This window comes from Lontra canadensis, unplaced genomic scaffold (assembly GCF_010015895.1).
Source record: "Lontra canadensis isolate GAN:19392208 unplaced genomic scaffold, GSC_riverotter_1.0 scaffold68, whole genome shotgun sequence".
NCBI classification, from domain to species: Eukaryota; Metazoa; Chordata; class Mammalia; order Carnivora; family Mustelidae; genus Lontra; species Lontra canadensis.
The window spans coordinates 4,622,058-4,640,507 of NW_022631062.1; the positions used below are offsets into that span (position 1 = coordinate 4,622,058).

Sequence of the window (18,450 nt, forward strand, 5' to 3'; positions counted from 1 at the left end):
GAAGAAGTGAACTTCAAATCATTAACTTCTTTTAAGTGACATATAAAACAGCAAAACTGTGGAAAATTTCTTTGTAGTGGAAGAATTTTAGAAATATAGGATAGCATTCAACTTATTTTATTGTACCTTTTGGAATATAAGAATGCTAGGGTTACAAAAATTTGGAAGCTTCATCAAAGTATAAGAAGAGATTCAACTTTCCTGGTTTTAAAGGAAAGTCAATTCTGTGCTTTTTGAAAGATCTAAGGAAAATACTTGGCTGAAAATGAACAGATCATGTTTCCAAATTTCTGGGAATTTATATTTTGGGGCCGTGGTGGTTGTGGTATCAGCTTTCTCAAAACATATTTGGCTCAACAAAGTAGATTTCGGTCTCCTTTTTTTTGGTAAAACAAATCTATCCATCATAAATGTCAAATGATCAGAATTGGGATTAAATGGAACCCCATGTGATGATGGCAGCTGGACCACTTTTCCCATCATAGAGTAACTCCAATCCCAATGATCTTCAGAGTGAAATGGATCCCAAACTAAATTGTAGTCTATGAGCAAAATGACTCCGCAGTATGGACACTACCGCCTCAGATCTATGACTTCACAGTGTTACTTGTTTCCTCACATATTATTCCACATATTTACTACAATAATCCCACATGGCCAAGACAGTAGGTATTACTCACCTCATTTTACAAAATAGGAGAACTTAGAAATGGATGTTTTCCTTGACTTTCCCAATATCGTCCGCCCGCAAGTGCGTAGAGCTAGTACTCCACGCCACATTTCAGGGCACCCACTCCAGAACTACCAGTGGGGTTGGATCAGGTTTACTCAAAGCCAGAATAGCATTCGGCACAGAATATGTTAGCAACAACATCAAAACCTGAGGACTTCGTGATTCGCTCAGTTGATTTTCGACAAAAGTGCTAAGACACTTGAGTTGTCTTCCAGTTGTCTCTTCCATACACAGTGCTTAGACAACGGGCTATCCATTAGTGAAAAGATACAGTTGGACCCTACTTTGCATCATACATAAAACTTAACTCAAAATGGCTTATAAACCTAAAGGTGAGAGATAAAACTTCTAGAGGAACGTGGAAGTGTACATCTCCATGACCTTGGATTAGGTTGCTTAGCTATGACATCAAAAGCACAAATGACGATAGAAAAGTAGGTAAATTGAACTTTATCAAAATTAAAAACTTTCATCAATCTCGGGGTCATGAGTTCGAGCCCACGTGGGGGTGTAAAGATTACTTAAACTTAGAAAAAACACCAAAGGGCATCACCAAGAAAATGAAAAGATTTGGGAAAGATGCCTCATTTCATTCAACAGCCAAAGATCCCTGCCGTTAGGGAGCCTGCATCCCATTAGATTTACCTTGATTGTACGCTTGAGTGGTTTTGCTCTTAGGGCTCATTCTGGAACATACTTTTTAAGTATTAGATGCCGCTTTCCAGAAATTTCACTTTCTCCATCGTAATGTGCCCTGGTTTCTATATGATTCTATCCTTTTCACAGCTCAGTTGTAGTCAGTTATTAAATTCAGTTTGAGGTCAAGGGGAAAGAGAAGAACTTTCTTGAGAGTAATGGCATTTTGAGTAAATATTTCCATGGGTAGCAAAGTTTATTTGGGAATCCTCAAAGGGAACTAGAAATGACAACAGAAAAGTAATGGTAAGAGAAATTGAGCCCAGTGATGAACTTCCTTGAGATACTAGCCTGAGTTCCATGTTCTGTACTTGTCCATCAAAATGCATCTTGTAATTTTGTTCATTAAACATTTAGCCAGCAAGTCTGTGTGCTAATCCGACATAGGATCTGATCTTGGGGTTTGCCGCAGATGGCCACTGACCATTATCTTCTCAAAAAGAAGATATCTTGAGTACTCTCTCTGCTGTGTCTTGCAAGGATCAGGAATAAAACTCAAGGAATCTTGGCCTCTGGACACAGGACATGCTTTCTCTGAACAGCCATCAATGGATTTTTATCCTGAACTTCTGACCCTACTTCCAGTCTATCTCATTCGGAGAGAATGGAATTACTGCAGTTAAATAAAGTATCCCAAATCAAACGGGCTTAATGACTGGGCTGTGTCTCCTCCCAGAGATATGCTAGAGTAATCAATGATGCTATTGTCATTCTCTGTAACACTGCAACTTCTGTGCTATGTTAAAATCATAAAACTCCTGCAGGCTCTCTCCATTTCCCACAGCTGTGATTTCTGGGTCTCTGTTTGCGAATAAGCATTTCAGAATTGTCATGAGGTGGAGGAAATAGCATGTGCAGAGTATTTCCCAAGCCCTGTTGCCAAGAATGAGCTAATTGTCATCCTCCCTTGCATATAATGAGTCTTAAAAACTTCAAATACAAGCCATTCTACAATCATCTACCTTTCCTAGAGAATGGCATGTGTTCATTGTAGAGCCTCGGTCTTCTGGAAGTATACCAGAAGGAAAATCTTAAATTATGTCCTAAGATTAATAAAATAGTCAACCATCCTTTTTCTTTTTTGATGTTTTCTTGGTGATGAAATACAAAGTCAATGTCCGTATTTAAAAGAAAAGTTAAGTAAATGTGATATAATCTTGCTTCTTTGCTTCTGGAAAATTTGTTCAATGGATGTCAATAGTAATTTATTCTCCATAAAGGAATAATACTGTTTTTTTAAACTTACTTTTTTGTTTAATTGGCCAAAATTATACTTTCTCTCAAGTTATAAAAGCAGGAATCACAAATATATTTCAAGCATCGATTTCCAACTAATTGGTAATAGCTACATATATGTTGGGTTAAGGAAAGATTCTGAAGCCAAGTGTGGCTTTGTAGAAAAGACTGCTACCATTGGATAATAATGTTCTCCAAGGATGCAAGATAGGGAATGGACATGTAAGTCCTGTATTTTCCATATCTGTATAATTGGAAGAAGAGTTAACATTTAAAATATCTTTTTTAGTGATTACCAGAAACATAGTAGTCTTTATTAAAGAGCATGTAACTGAAAGTCGAACGCCAAATAAATGCTTACTATTCTATCTATCCTGTAGGTCAATGCATCACGTCAAGAAGCCAAATTGATGGAGGAGTGTGATCTTCTCATTGAGATCATTCAGCAGAGACGACAGATTATTGGAACCAAGATCAAAGAAGGGAAGGTATGATTTCTAGGGTAGAAGATTTTATATTCTCTACCCGGAGAAAACACCATACTCCCATGCACTTCAGTAGCTTAGGAAACATCGAATACCCTCCCTTTTCTATATTTTCCACAGTTTCCTCTTAAGTCTTTAAGACAGTGCTCAAAGGCCCCTGGTTGGCCATTGTTTTTCTCCACCCCTTTCTTTGTATCATCACCGTCTCCTGTGCACATCTGTAAGAAGAGGGTTACATTACATTATCTCTCCTCCATTACTGAACTCCAGGGGTAGCTTGGAGCTCTGGGCTATTATAGCCACTGTTTTTATCTCTCTTCTCTATGAGAAGGAGGGTTCCACAGCGGAGGAGTTCATTTCATATTTATCGCTATATCCTAGCAGTTAACACAGTATTAAATAAATGTTTCAGTGAATCAGACTTTATATAGAAATTGCAGTGTTTTCTCATGCCCGGGAGTGAATTCAGACAAGTATAATTTCATGGTGGCAAAACTACTATAGTTTCACTATATCATATATCCCTTTGTGGATATAGTAATAGAAATTCTTTTTTAATGTTTGTATCTTTTAAATTCCTATGGTTTTTATTGAAATACTTGAGATCCATTTTATTTTACTCATTTCTCTGCCACCCTCAAGAGGTAATTTTGTAAATATTTAAAAAAATAGAAACATTCATTCAAGATCCAATAAATTCATAAAGTTCTATTATTACTGCTCATAACCATACTTTAATGAAATATGTATAATTAAATTAACAACAGTTAAGTGGTACACAGAGGTTCTAATAGCTAATATATGTGCTGTTCTCTGTTTTCTACCACTTTTAAAGGATACTTTCAATCCTGTATAATGTTTCAGAGTTCTTTGTCTATGTAAGTTGAAAAATATTTATGCATGTAAATTGTGATGGTGATCAGAAAAGTTAAGTCAGATAGCTCTGGAAGCTGTTACGGTGAATTAAGAAATTAATATGAACTCATTCCCTGGCCAAGAACTGACTCATGTGTTGAACGGCGACTTTTCCCCACGTACAAATTGTACAACTTGGAAGAGCACTGAGTGTCCACCTGGAATCCTCCCAGGACATTTTTCCTCTTCCATTATCATGTACCAGATGTGTACATCTCTTAATACCTGACATCTTCCAGGTCCTCAGATGTATGATTGCCTGAAATACAGCTGCAATTCATTAATATGCATGTGGGAGGGAATTTGTTGCCTTTACATGGTACAGGGATCAGCTCTCAATGCTAATATTAGTTTCTTATTGCTGCTATAACAAATATCGCAGACTGGGTGACTTAAACCAAAATAGATTTAGTATCTGACCTTCCTCCAGATGTCAGGAGTCCAAGATCAGTCTCACTGGGCTTAAAGTCAGTGGTTCAGCAGTGTTGTCTCTTTCCGGAGGCTCTAGGGCAGAATCCATCCCTTGCCTTTTCTGGCTTTTAGAGGTCACCCGCATTCCTCGGCTCCTGGTTTCTTTATCACATCACTCTGACCTTTGCTTCCCTCCTCAGATCTCTTTCTCTGGCACAGTTCTCTCTGGTTCTCTCTTGTAAGGACCCTTCTGATTACTCTGGGATCCCCCAGATCATCCAGGATAATACCCCCCTCTCTCAAGGTCCTTGCCTTAATCACATCTGCAACATCTCTTATCCATGTAAAGCGACATAGTTTAAAAACTCGTGGGATTAGGATGGAAGCATCTTTGGGGGGCCCTCATTCAGCCTGGCCGGCATGCCTTTCCCTTGCTTAACTTCGCAACATCGGGGTTTCTCTCATGAGCTCAATTGAAGTAGCAAAGGGATGTCCACAGTTCCGGCCGTGGTGATACATGGGGTTGGTGCTTTGGTGTACCCACTCCACCCCAAACACATGTCAGTGACAAGAGAACATAGGGAAATAGGAAAGCAAAGAAATCCAGCTGGACCCAAAACAAGATAAAGGTCTCCATGGGCCAGAGATGGGACAAACCTGTAAAGCTGCGATTGTGGCTAAAACATGGGAGGGGACTTGGTCTGGAAGAGACCAGAACAGCAACACCTTCAATTCCAGTGGATAAAGAGTTCTTGAAGCCTTGGGATAAAGTGGCTGGAAGTGCTCCAGATGGTATAGGGGACTAAAATCAGGCTCGTTGGTTAATGCCATGGGCCGTAGAAGGCTTCTCAGTTCATTAAAAGGCATTAAAAAAATTATTGCCAGCCTCTACGTCGGGTCATAGTTTTTAGGGATTTCGGTCCTGGGAGTCTGGAACAAGTTGTCAGGCTGGAGCCTGGCTCTACACTATTTCTGATACCTGCTCAAAAGAGAAGTCTCAGAAATGCAGAGGATCCCTGAATGAGGACCCCCAAGGGGGAGAGAGGTGAGGAAGACTGATGGCAACACGGGGTAGGTGGAGGGGATGGGAGGGCACTAAGCCAAGAGGGTGAGGGAGGAAAAAGATTATGAATGACTTCTTCCCTTTAAATCTGAAACTCAAACCACAGTGCTGAAGCATATAAAGAAATCTTGCATTTCTGAAAATAGAGCCCGCAAAATCAACATTTTCTCACCCCAGGTGAAATTCATTGTATGGGAAAATATAGAAAAGATGTTTAAAGTGATAAATGAAGGGATGGCTTCTATTTTAAAAGAACAAAAACTTGTGAAGCCAGAAAAGGATATAAGATCAGAAAGAAGGAAATGTGAAAACAACAAATTAGCAGTTTGGGAAGTAAAATGTAGATACCGAAACTGCAAAGACAACTCAGCTGTAGGGGGAATTTGGAAACTAAGTCTTAGCCTCTGCATAGGAGACGCTATTCTGCACCTAAGAATGTGAAATTTGAGCCATATTTCATGCCATATACAAAAACCAAATCGAAATGGATGTTCCTAATGTGAAAGACAAAACGATAAAACTTCCAGAAGAAAACATGGGAGGAAATCTTGGTGAGCCTTGAGTTGGGCAAAGATTGTTCATATACAAGGTTAAAAACATCAGAGAAATATTTATAAATTAAACAGATAATTGTATTACATCAAAAGTAAGAACTTCTCTCTAAAAGACACTATTAAGAGTATGTAAAGACAAGCCACAGGTTGGAGACAAATATTTATAAATTATTAATTGAAACAGAAAAGTATTTGTACATGGGTATATAACAAATTCTCAAAACTCATTAGCAAGGAAACAACAATAAACTTCACCAGAATGGATACAAGATTTGAATAGGTACTTTACCAAGGAAGGCGTATGGATGGCAAATGAGCACATGGAAAGATGTTCAAAATCATTACTTGTCGAGAAAAGTCAGTGAGGCAAATTAGGACCTCAAGGAGATACCCTACTTACCTAGTAGAACAGTTAAAATGAAAAATATGGGCCATACCAAGTGTTGTTGAGAACGTGGAGGAACTAGAACTCTCATACGTGGAGAGTAAAACTGCATTTTGGAAAACTCACAGTTTCTTAAGTAGTTAAACATACACTTATCATATGATCCAGCCATTCTAGGTGTTTTCCAAGAGAAATGAAAGCATATGGCCCTATAGGACACGTACATGAATTTTCACGGGAATGGCAAGGGTAATAGCCCCGACCCAAGTGTCCATCAGCAGATGAATGGATAACAATTTGTGGCACATCCATACAGTGAAATACTATTCAGCAACAAAAAAGAATGAGCTACTGATGCATGCAACAACTTGGATGAGTCTCAGTAGATTAATGGTGGGGGAAAGAAGCCAGACAGAAAATAGTATGTACTACATGAACACATTCATGTGGCAGTTTAGAAACAACACTTTCTTTTTTTTCTTTTTTTAAAAGATTTAATTAATTTATTTGTCAGAGAGAGAGAGAGAGTACAAGCGGTGAGAGCAGCAGGCAGAGGGGGAAGCAGGCTCCCTGATGAGCAAGGAGCCCGATGTGGGGCTTGATCCCAGGACCCTGAGATCATGGCCTGAGCTGAAAGCAGACGCTTAACTGACTGAGCCACCCAGGTGCCCCTAGAAACATACTTTCTAATAATCTGCAGTGACAGAAGACAAATCAGTGGTTGGCTAGGGACGAGTGACAGGGCATGGGCTGGGGTGGGGGGGGGCGTAGGATAGGATGAATTACCAAGGGCAGAAGGAAAATGGAAGCACGATCTCTGTGTTCATTATCTTATGGGTTTACACATATTTGGAAACCAGATTTGTCCTTTAAATATATACAGGTTGTTGTATGCTAATTATATCTCAACAAAGCTGTTTATAAAACAATTGTATGTTTATGTAACGGAACAGTCTTCAAAACTCAAAATTAATGAACTAGGGTGATACATATCTATATGGACAAATCAAAAAAAAAAAACAAGCTTTACAGTGCTTTGCATGGAGTGAGACTTGTTACACAAAATTTGATAAACTATAAAAAATATCCCATCAGTGTTTAGACCCGCATACATACTTGGGAGTGATACGCCCTGAATTCAAAAAGGTGTTTTCCTCTGGAGAAGGACTTGAATGAAATTAGGGACAGACACACAGGGCTTCTGTGCTATCAATAATATTTTTCCTCCTTCTGAGAAATCTTTTATGTTAATATGATGAAAATTTTGAGATTTGGTAAAGCTGGGACTATGCATAGGGAAATTCATCATATTACTTTAAAAATCGTCTGTGTGTTTGAAATTGACCTTTTTGAGAAGTACACACTTGCTCGAGGACGTTCTCTCAGAAGGCCGTCTTAGAAAGCAAATGTTACTTGGGAAAGATGAGGCCCAGTTTGGCTTTCTTGTGAGTTAACCGATTTGGTGCATCACTGAAGGCTAGGGGATCCCAAACCTCGGAATTCACAGTGACTGAGTCCCTGCCCAGGGCATGCGGTGTCAGAGATACATTGCGAAGAAGACAAGAGCGTGAGTACCAGCGCACTGGGAAGCAGAGGTGCTGGGCAGAGAAGGCCAAGTATGGACTTGGTGCCTGGTGAGGGCGCCCAGGCTGGTGTCTATGCGGTCTTGAGGACGCTGAATCCAGAGATGGGACCATGGGGCCCTCTCACCAGCACTTGCAAGTGGGGAGTTGGAAGAAGAACTGGCAGGACCATGGGGATCACGCTGTGAATTTCATTCACCTCGTGACCTCGGCCGCCATGTGTCTCTGGCATGGATCACGAGGCCATTAGACCCGATGGAAACAGACTCACCACAAATCCTCCAGCTGGGGGCTTGCCAGGTGGGCAGGGTTGGGACCCATGGGTACATACTGGTAATGCTTGCCCTCAGACCATTGTGCAGTCTTCGAAAGAAAGAGCTCAGCAGCCTTTCTCCTTGGAGGGACTGGAGAGTCTCAAGCCATGAGACTCCCTGGGAAAAAATTGTCTTATCTCTTTGGTAGTAGGAGATAAATTTCATGTCAACACACGAAAAGCAGGCCACAGACTCCAGACTGAGTAAATTACGTGTTTTATGTTCAGGCACAGATTGATGGTAGAAGGCTGCAGCCACAGAGAGAAAGGGTCCCTTCTCTTCGCTGCTTTTATGTACTCTAAATCTCCAAAATGTAAGATAATTAACTGGACTACATGGTCAGGCTTTTCTGGAACCTTATAAAAACGCCAAGTCAGACCTCATTGGCAATGCCGAGACAAAATGCATTTAAAGAAAAGTGAAGGGCTGCTTTTTAAAGCATGTTCAAGGTATAATAAACAGCAAATAAATCGGTATATTTGGCCCATGTCCTCACTGAAAGGAGATTCAACTGGCAGGCTAGTTCCATGATGAGTATGGAGCGAATTCCTGAAATTACAACGTGCAATCAACACTTCCCAAAGGAACAAAAGAACAGGGCCGACTTGGAAAAATGACCCCTGCGACAATGACACATACATATAAAGAATCTTCTTACGTGTCAGTATCCAGTGTTTCTTTTCAAATACCAAGTTTTATTCATCTTGTCAGATTTTTAAAATAGTATATAAAAAAGTGTTTTCCAAGGATGAAATTAGTATTTCGCTAAATGCTTGGTGTCCGATTTTGAAGTGTTGTAGCAAGTAGGGTAGCGTGTCCCGGAGTGTGATTCAGATTAGGGCCGTTTGATCAGAATCACGGAGGTTGGCAAGCTTCTTCTGTAAAGAGGAGAGGTGTCTGTTGTAGTATGAAAGCAGCCATAGATGAGTCATAAATGAATGACTGTTTCAGCATGCCAATAAAACTTTATTGACACGGGTAGATGTGTGCTGAATACAGCGTACAGACCATAGTTTGTGAACACCTGATTTAGAGTAGTGTTTTTCTTTTTTTTTTTTTAATCGAAGCCCCCAGGAGAAAATAGAGAGGACATGAAATCCCAGCATGCACGCATACGAAAAGTTTTTGCAAAACTGAATTTGTCTTCTCTATCAGGAATGCACTCTGCTACTTTCTTCTCTCCTCTCCTCTTCTCTTCTGTTTAGTTTTACCATGCTCGTCCTGACTACTGACCCATCACCTGCAGCTCTTTGACTGCTGAGATGCAGTTTCGAGCCGCTCTGCCAATGACAACTTTTTTAGAGGATATTAGCGAGTGAGCCCAGATATCTCTAAGTTTCTCTTTTCCAAAGATTCCTCCTGATTCCTGTGCACAGCATTTTGAAAAGCTGTGATCTGGTGTGTGAAGTGGAACTGTACACTTGAACTAAAATTAAAATGATGCTAACAGTTGTTTTTCTGTAAAACATTCCTGTGTTTTCAAAGGAGCCTCTTCATTTTGGCTTGCTTCAGCTTAATGCATGATTTAGGGCTGTTGTTTGGCTTCGTTTTTTATCTTTTCCTCTTGATGCCACTTTTAATTTCCAATGTCATGGTAGAAGAAAAGAAGGAAGAAAATAGAATTCAAGCATTGGTGCCTGTGGGATCACAAATAGGCATACCAAAAGGGTACGTGACCGACAGAGTTCTAAAGGAATATTTGGACCTTGTATTTCTTTCGTTAGAATTGTATTAAACATCTTTGATTCCATTGTATGCTTCAGTATTTCATTCCCTTGGTTTGTTGGGGACTCTAACTTATTCTCCTTCCTCTGCTGGATGTGTTCTAACATCTTGAATTGGACTCTAGGCCTTTCTCAGCTTTACCTCTGGATGTAACCATGTTAAACGCTAAATTCAATTTGGTGTCAAAAAAGTGTTCTTTCATTCAACTAATGAACACAGTTCATCTGCTGCGGTTGGTCGCTGTAATTATAATGAGTTAAGTCTTTTACCAGCCTTAATCTCATAGACTGTTTGCTCCAAGGTTTTGACACTTCCTATCTCTCTCTCTCCTTTGAGGAATTTTTCTCACTCTTGCCCGAAATCTTGCGGCTGCTGCCTCCCAGTGCAGCATGAATTTCCTTTGTTTGCTGCAGTACAACCTAGCTGGAATCAGATGTTCCATACAGGCCTCAAGTTCTGACATCTCCTTCCTTCCTTTTCTTCGATTAAAGTTGCACGGGGATGATAATGATGACTTGGAGAAAGAAGGAATTTCTTGGAGTTAGCAGGAATTCTGGAGGGAGCCGGAGACAGCCTTGTCTGCAAGACAGATTAACTGGCCTCCTCCCTACCCTTTCACCCAGGGCTGTTTTCCATTCCGGAATGATCCTGAAGCCGGCCAAGACCTGTCCCAGGCTGTGTGGATGGGGCATTGGGCACACGGCAATTCCAATTAGCAGTCTAATTTTGACTTGGCTTCTGGCCAGAGGGCTTCATCTCCCAGCACATTTCAGACACCGGAGCGAATGGTCAAGTGGGTTACCGTGCACTTATCTTGGCCTACCCCCGAGGTCACGGTCAATTACGTCGGAGGGTCGTTTTCATGCAAGACAGAATCAAGAATTGGAATGGCGGTTGGAACCAAACATGCATTTTTATCCCGACTGGGAAATGCTTATCAAAATAGTTCTTAGTTATCAAGTAAGCACAAAGTGCCTGGAAATGACGTTCCCAGTGAGGGGAAATGGCCCAGCTGTGCTTTTTTTGGCTTTCTCTCATCTGCTCAACAGGAAAAATATTAATCAATGGAAAAAAACACTCTCTTTCTGTTAATTTAACACATGAGTTTTAGATCGTGTGGGAAATAGTAATACCTCATGTTTTCCCATCACGGTTTTATGACGCGGATCACAAAGACCTTTTCAGAAAATGGTCCTTGCTTAAGCCATTCGCACCTACTGGGATGTCTTAGTTTCTTGACGGCCCAGCCAAAAACCCAAGATAGAGAAGGTCCCAGCAGTCACTGCCATCTTCTAGTAATTGAGTGGAATGGCGAGGGAAGACGTCTGGTGACCCTTGCAACTTGCCATCAGGCAGCACCTTTTTCCCCCATCAACAAGGAAGCAATTCACAATAGAGTATTTTCTCATAAAACAAACTAGCGACACTTCTCTAAGGAGATTGAGACTATCCAAGCCAGGAGTCCCATACCTGGGATTTCCGTAGTTCTCTGCCCGCTCTCGGATGTTTATCGAAGGACAACTTTCCATGCAGCAGGACGCACATATCCAGAAGCGTCCAGCCCGATGCGCGTTCCCTCAGCGAGCCCACCCACCTAACCGTCTCCGTGCCTCTTTTCAAGGTGATGAGGCTTCGCAAACTGGCTCAGCAGATTGCAAACTGCAAGCAGTGCATCGAGCGGTCGGCCTCCCTCATCTCCCAGGCCGAGCACTCTCTGAAAGAGAACGATCACGCGCGCTTCCTGCAGACGGCCAAGAGCATCACCGAGAGGTGAGTTGTGGGGGCTGCTGGGAAGTTCTCAGCCGCTGGCCTCCTGTGTCTGCGGAGTGATTGCTTGGTCTTGCCCTCGCCTTGCTTTTGTTTTCATTTTGGAGGCTGAGTACCAGGGAGAATAGAGCCTTTGAGTTGCTTTGTTCCAGCCAAAGATGCTTCCCTTTGACATGGCAAAGCCTTTTCAGTAGCGCCCTGGAGTTCAAGGCCTTTGAAACAAGAGTCCACCAGTTAGAGAGAATAAAATCAGCCTTGCTTTGGGTAGGGGGTGGGGGGGGGGCAGGGGAGAAAGCGTACAGTGGCACAGAAATGGCAATTACTGTGAATCTCAGCCCTGATCTTATCATGCACTTGGGAACAAAGAGTCAAAATGAAGGCACCGACATGAAAGGGAATCTTTTCTTCCATCTCAGGGCTCGTCTATTAAAAAGGAGAAGAAAAAAAAGCCAAGGCCCAGGTGTTGTGCTCTGTTAGACCTGTGTTTATTTGGTTGAGAAGCTTTGCTCGTCAGAAAGGTCAAAGCTGACTCATGTGGGAGAGAAAGGACCCAACTGTCAGTCTCATACCTCTTTCTTTTAAAGGATCCTTTATTCTGGGGTAGGGAACGTAAAGATAACATTATTCCATTGGTCAGTTCAGCAGTGAAACTGATGGGAGTCCGTGTTTCTTCGCTGCCTGTCCCGATTGGCATAAACTCCACTGAAATGGTACCTCCAACCCCTGCCGATGCCCTTGACTTTTCATTCATTCTCATTTTCGGAGTCCCCTGCCCCTTACGCAAAGCAATAATAGAATGCTATCACCGGACAACCCCGGACAGTTCATTCATGCTGGTGTTTATCCTAGAGCAGAAGTCTGCACACTTTGATAAAGGGCCAGAGACGAAATATTTTCAGCTCTGCAGGTGATAAGGTCTCCTTCACAACTACTCAGCTCTGCCGTGGTAACTCCATAGCGCCCTGTCATACACAGAAAAGATCAGGCGTGCCTGGGCTTCCAGAGACATTTCCCCCAACAGGTATTTCACCCTCTGGCTGTATTTTGTCAATGCCTGACCCGGGGGGGGGGGGGAAATACTCACCATCTTCTCACTTGCATTTCTTCAAGGAAAGAGAGAACTAACATTAATCGAGTGCGTGCTTGTGTCAGACACTGTGCTAATTCTCAAAATAGCACTTAGAGGTAGTCATTGACGTTTCTGTTTCCACTGTTCTCTTAGTTAGAGTAATGTACAGTGGTTTTATACCTCGGGCCCTGTATCGAGCCAGCTTCATTGTGTTATTTCTTATATTTGAGAAAAACTCTTCCGCGACTGGTTACGATGGTTACGATACTTAATGTCTTCCAAAGCGCGTGGCTAACAGCTGCTTATCATTGCTTTTATATCCTTAAAATGATCGCCTCCCTACCTTAAGAGAAGCCAGTGTCTTTGCTCATGACTCCTGGGTTCCCAGTGTTTGTCTTTATGGCGCCCATCTGGACTGTATCCAGTTGCTCTGTGTTCATCCTAAGGTTAAAAACTGCAAATGGCGCTAATACTCCCGTGTACCTAGGCCACTCTGCTAGACCCTGTTTACACTTACGTCATGCTTTCCAACTGGGATCCAAGAGCGCTCTTCTCCAGCTACGAATCATGAGGTGTCCAGATGAAAGGGCTACTGTGAGCTGCATTTCTTAGTAATCCCTAAAAATTTCATCAAGTGTAATACGAACAGACTCTTAGCTATTGAGGGGAGAGAATGTGGCCCCATAACAGTTGGGATAGAACATTCTGGAAGAAGACCTACCTTTGAAATAGAATGTGAGTGCATGAATGTCTGTCTACATGTGATCTTCCACAGATCCGGCAGGTCATAACCTGTCCCATTCACTTCTACCTATAACAAGCCCATCTCTTCGAGAACGGAAAGATGACTTTGATTTTTTTCTTTCTACAGATGAATTGTAGAATACAGTTGACCCTTAACCAGCATGGGTTTGAACTGCTCAGGTCCACTTATACATGGATTTAAAAAAAATATATAGTGTAGTACTATAAATGTATTTTCTCAATAATATTTTCCATAATAAGATTTCTTAATATTTCTAGTAATATTTTCTTTTCTCTAGCTTACTTTATTGTAAGAATGCAGAGTATAATACATATAACATACAAAAGATGTGTTAATCGACACTTTATGTTATCAGTGAGGCTTCTGGTCACCAGTAGGCTCTTAGTAATTAAGTTTGTGGGAATCAAAAGTCATACATGGATTTTCCCCTGAGTGGGGGTTCCCTAATCCCCATACTGTTCAGGGGTCAACTGTATGGTATAATCTCAAGCCTCACTAATATATAGTTCTTGGTGTGATTGTATGTGTATTTTTATAAAATCGTTTTAAATAAGCAAAACTATTCACTGAACCCAGACATAAGAAAGTCAGCCTCCTGCTTATGAGAAAGCTAAATTTCCAGCAGATTTGAAGACGTGGTGCCTATAACCATTGGCCAAGAGCCTTTGTCCTTCTGCTCCTACAGCCCCTCTCTTCCCGTGTCCATTGTCCATCCTCTTGGTCAATTCCTGAGCCTTCCTCTCTTTCCAGGACCGGAATGTAGTGAAGGCGCAGGGAGCTTGGACCAGGACCTGGGGAACTAGGCTGGGATCCCAGCACTGCCACTTTTTAACTGTGATGCTTTGGGTTTGCCTGTGAGCTATTTTCTGCGTAGAGTGTTGGGCTCAAAGGGGCACCCTGCTGGCACAATCAGATAAGCATCTGACTTGGCTCACATCATGATCTAGGGTCCTGGGATGGAGCCTGCATGGAAGCTATGCTCAGCGGGGAGTCTGCTTCTCCCTCTCTCTCTCTCCCCCTTCCCCTGCTCATGCATTCCCCCTCTCCCTCCCTCTCTCTCAAATTAAGAAATAAAATCTTTTTTTAAAAAAAGAGGGGTAAAAAAGAAAATTGGTCTCATAATAACTGCTTCGATTAGTAGTTGTAATACTGTTGCTGATAACTCCTAAGAACAGAACTTCAGCATCGCAGATAATCCATAATGTCTGTTGGATTTAAGTTCTCGTAGTTTAGTATGTGAGTATGGCCCCGCCTTGTATGTTCTGGGGCTGGTCTCTGCCTGTCTCTACCCTTCAATCCTTTTCTTAGTAAACATTCTTCTCTAGGACATGACTTTGTAATTTTCTGCCTCCTACTGTGTCTGCCTTGGGCTTTGGCACCTGTGTACTTCTAAACCATCTTTATTCTTCTGTTCGAGGAGGGAAAACCCGAAACAAACTTTCAGTCCTGCAGGCCTTCCTAAAGTGAGACTTGGATGGGATTTTTCTGTATCTTAGAATCACTTAAAGTAGGTATGTTCCTCTACAGGGTGAATCTAACTGCAAAAAGATTTTCGATTCAGACATATTAAAAAAAAAAAAAGAAAAGAAAACCAAACCCAAAGGAGAGAGACCATCAAGCTTTACATTGTAGGAGATGCATATGCTTTGGAGTCAAGTGTCTGGCTCTGTGCTAATTGCTTAGGAGTACTTATGGCCAGCACTGGGGCTGCTCCTTTAACACTTGGGAGTCTAATTTCGCTCATACACTCCTAGTGGGCAGAACCCCCAGCCACCTTGTTTTCACCATGGAAGCGCCGGCACATAGCAAACTGCCTGCCATAAATGAATGAGTGAACAAATCATAAAACATGTCGATTGTTCCAACCTAAGATGGTTGTTAGAGGGACAAAATGAAATAATACGGTAAAACCGTTAGTCCGATTCCTGTCCCAAGGTGATCATGCAACAAATGCTAATTCCCTTCCTTCCCACTCACTAAATTGACACAAATGGAGTGCGTAACACACTATATTCCCAAGTCACACTAATACACAGGTCTTCTGCATGGTTGTGTGGATATCTTTATACAACTACATTAAGGAAGCCAAACTCTTCACTAAATCCAAGCATAAGAAAGTTGGTTATGAGAAATCTGAACTTAAAATCACTTTTAGTACCCAGTTATCAAGATGGTAAAAAGAAACTTGCCTCCGAACGGTACCCATTTTTCAGAGCTCCTAGGAGGGTGTCCGACTGCGCCGTCCTTCAACACCGTAAGCAGTTCAAGCATCCATCAGACTTGCCCTGGATATAAAACCAAGACCTCCAGTTGTCAACGCTGGAGAGATGTCGCTTGATTTTAAGAATTCAAGCACATATGATGAGTGGTTTTTGAAGTGTGTTCTGGTAGGGTGTTAATTGGTGTTAAAACAACAACAAAGTTCCAGAGCCAAATGCATCTGGGAAACCCTGAGCAGACCAAAGCAAACCGCGTTTTGCTGCTGTGAGACCTCACTGGGTTTTACTGTGGTGATTTGCCCACTCGCCCAAGAGAGACCCATTTACGTGCCATTGTCAAGGGTCGGGCATGGGGAGAAGGATATTGGGCAGGAAGGATAGAACATCTTCCCCTGGCATTGGCTGTTTGAGAGAAAGCCTGTGAGCCACATAGCTCCAGACAAGTCCATCTTCTAGAAAATTGCCTCCAAGTGGCCCTAGCAAACTGTCAGGGAGATTAGGAGCATCGAAGTCAAAACAGAAACAGGAAGTAATGTGCAGGCCACCCCCTTAAGCATCAGGATAGGACACATGTCCTTATTTGCCTCAGTAGGATAAGAGCTTAACACACACCCACAAGCATGTGCACACATGCGAATATACGTACACACACAGAGACACACAAAACTATGAAGGCACAGAATTTTAAAAGTGGCCTAAGGCTGATGGCCCTGGTGGATTTTGGCAACTCATCTGAAAGGCCAGAAGATGGGCAACAAGGATTTGGGGAATAAAAACAAGGCCTAAAATGTTGAATTTGGCAGATCTGCCCTTGCCTGTCACTCCAATTACGAATTTGAAATTGTAGCCAAAGATAAATATCTCTCCTTCCATCAAAAAACTGTGTAGGTGTTAAAAGCAGCAGTAATCCGCCCAGATTCTTGCTGTCAGTCTTGGCCTCCCAGGCTTAGGGACTTTCAGCCTTTCCATTCCCACTCCACAAAGTTCCCACCAGCGACATGGCAGGCATTGCCATTTTTTTTTTTTTAACACTGTCACTTGCCTGAACCACGTTTTAGTTAACTGTGGACCATAGAACGAGGAGAAACTTGGGAGTAAAATCTGTTTGGGGTGTACCTGAACAGAAGCTTCTGTCCCTGGACAGCAGAGCGCTAAAGCGAGATTGTCTGCTCAGAGCGCCTGGGATCCTCTCAGCCCAAGATCTGAGCCACACAACAAAGACAGAGAAATGCGACAGAGAGACGCCTGATTCTTAATAGCTCGGTGCAGTTTTCCCTGCTGGACATCATGAAACATTCTAATTGGGGGTTCACTTTGAAATTTTTATTTGGGGAGTTCACATGGCGCTATAGCATTTCTTTTAACTTTTCTGCACTGACGCAAATATTGCGGGCTCTTCAGTACATGTGGGCATGCTTTAAGAGCTCCTTATGTATTCGCTGAGTGATCCCAGGATCGCTCTGAGTTCTGAGGAGATTTGTGATTATGGGTCATAAGGAAGGCATTTTTTAAGTACAGTTTGACTATGTGTGAAAAACGCCTAATAACCATGCCTTTATCCACCAGTCTAAATTAGCAGGTGTTTGTCACAATAATTAGCCCATTCCCGTTGGGTGCACTTTTTACCCAACAAAATCCCACATCTCTGCTATTCACGGTTTCTTTTTTTTTTTCTTTTTAAAAGATTTTGTTTATCTGAGAGAGAGGGCACGCACAAGCAGATGGAGCGGCAGGCAGAGGGGAAGCAGGCTCCGTGCTGAGCAAGGAGCCTGATGTGGGACTCGATCCCAGGACCCTGAGATCATGACCTGAGCCAAAGGCAGACACCACTTAACTGACTGAGGCCCCCAGGCATCCCAGCTATTCACTGTTCCTGGGTGAAACAGGTGGTGAATTTAGATTCTCCACCCTCATTCAAACACTTGAAACGTTTCTTTCCAGAGTCTCTGCCTCTTCAAACTTTTTATCAGTGGATCCCAGCATCATCCTGGTTATTACATTATTAATTATCCTGTCTACCACCCTCCCGACACAGAACTGGAAATGTATCAGAATCATAATTCTAGAAACTTTGTTTCTAAGGATTTTGAGCACTTCACAGGTGTAACTTATACTGAGGTGAAATTCGGAGAACATGAAATTAACCATTATAATGTGTGCGATCTGTCGTATTTGGTATATTCATGATATTGTGCAATAAGAGTTCCAAAATCTTTTTATTACCCCCCCAAAACTCCATACCCATTATGCAGTCATCATCCACTGCGCGCCCCCCGCCCCCCACCGCCGGTCTGCTCTCTGTCTCTGGGAATTTGCCTGTTCTGGACATTTCCTACAAATAGATCATACAATACACGGCCTTTTGCATCAGACTTCTTTCACTTAGCGTTAACACTTTCAAGGTTCATCCACACTGTTGTGTCTATCAGTACTTCAGTCCTTTTTACGCATGAATAATATTCCATTGTATGAATAGACTCGCAAGTATAATTTCTTTAGCCAAAATACATCATCTTTATAAGATACAGT

At 42.0% G+C, this 18,450-nt stretch overlaps 1 protein-coding gene across 4 annotated transcripts in view; it reads left to right on the forward strand.

Moving 5' to 3' along the window:
- MID1 (midline 1) overlaps positions 1-18,450 on the forward strand; it is a 335,325-nt gene that overhangs the window by 292,432 nt on the left and 24,443 nt on the right. For all 4 annotated transcript variants that reach the window (XM_032880212.1, XM_032880215.1, XM_032880213.1 and 1 more), the window contains exons 4-5: positions 3,046-3,153; positions 11,722-11,870. In XM_032880212.1, the coding sequence (XP_032736103.1) occupies positions 3,046-3,153; positions 11,722-11,870 (257 nt within the window). The remainder of the gene's footprint in view (positions 1-3,045; positions 3,154-11,721; positions 11,871-18,450) is intronic.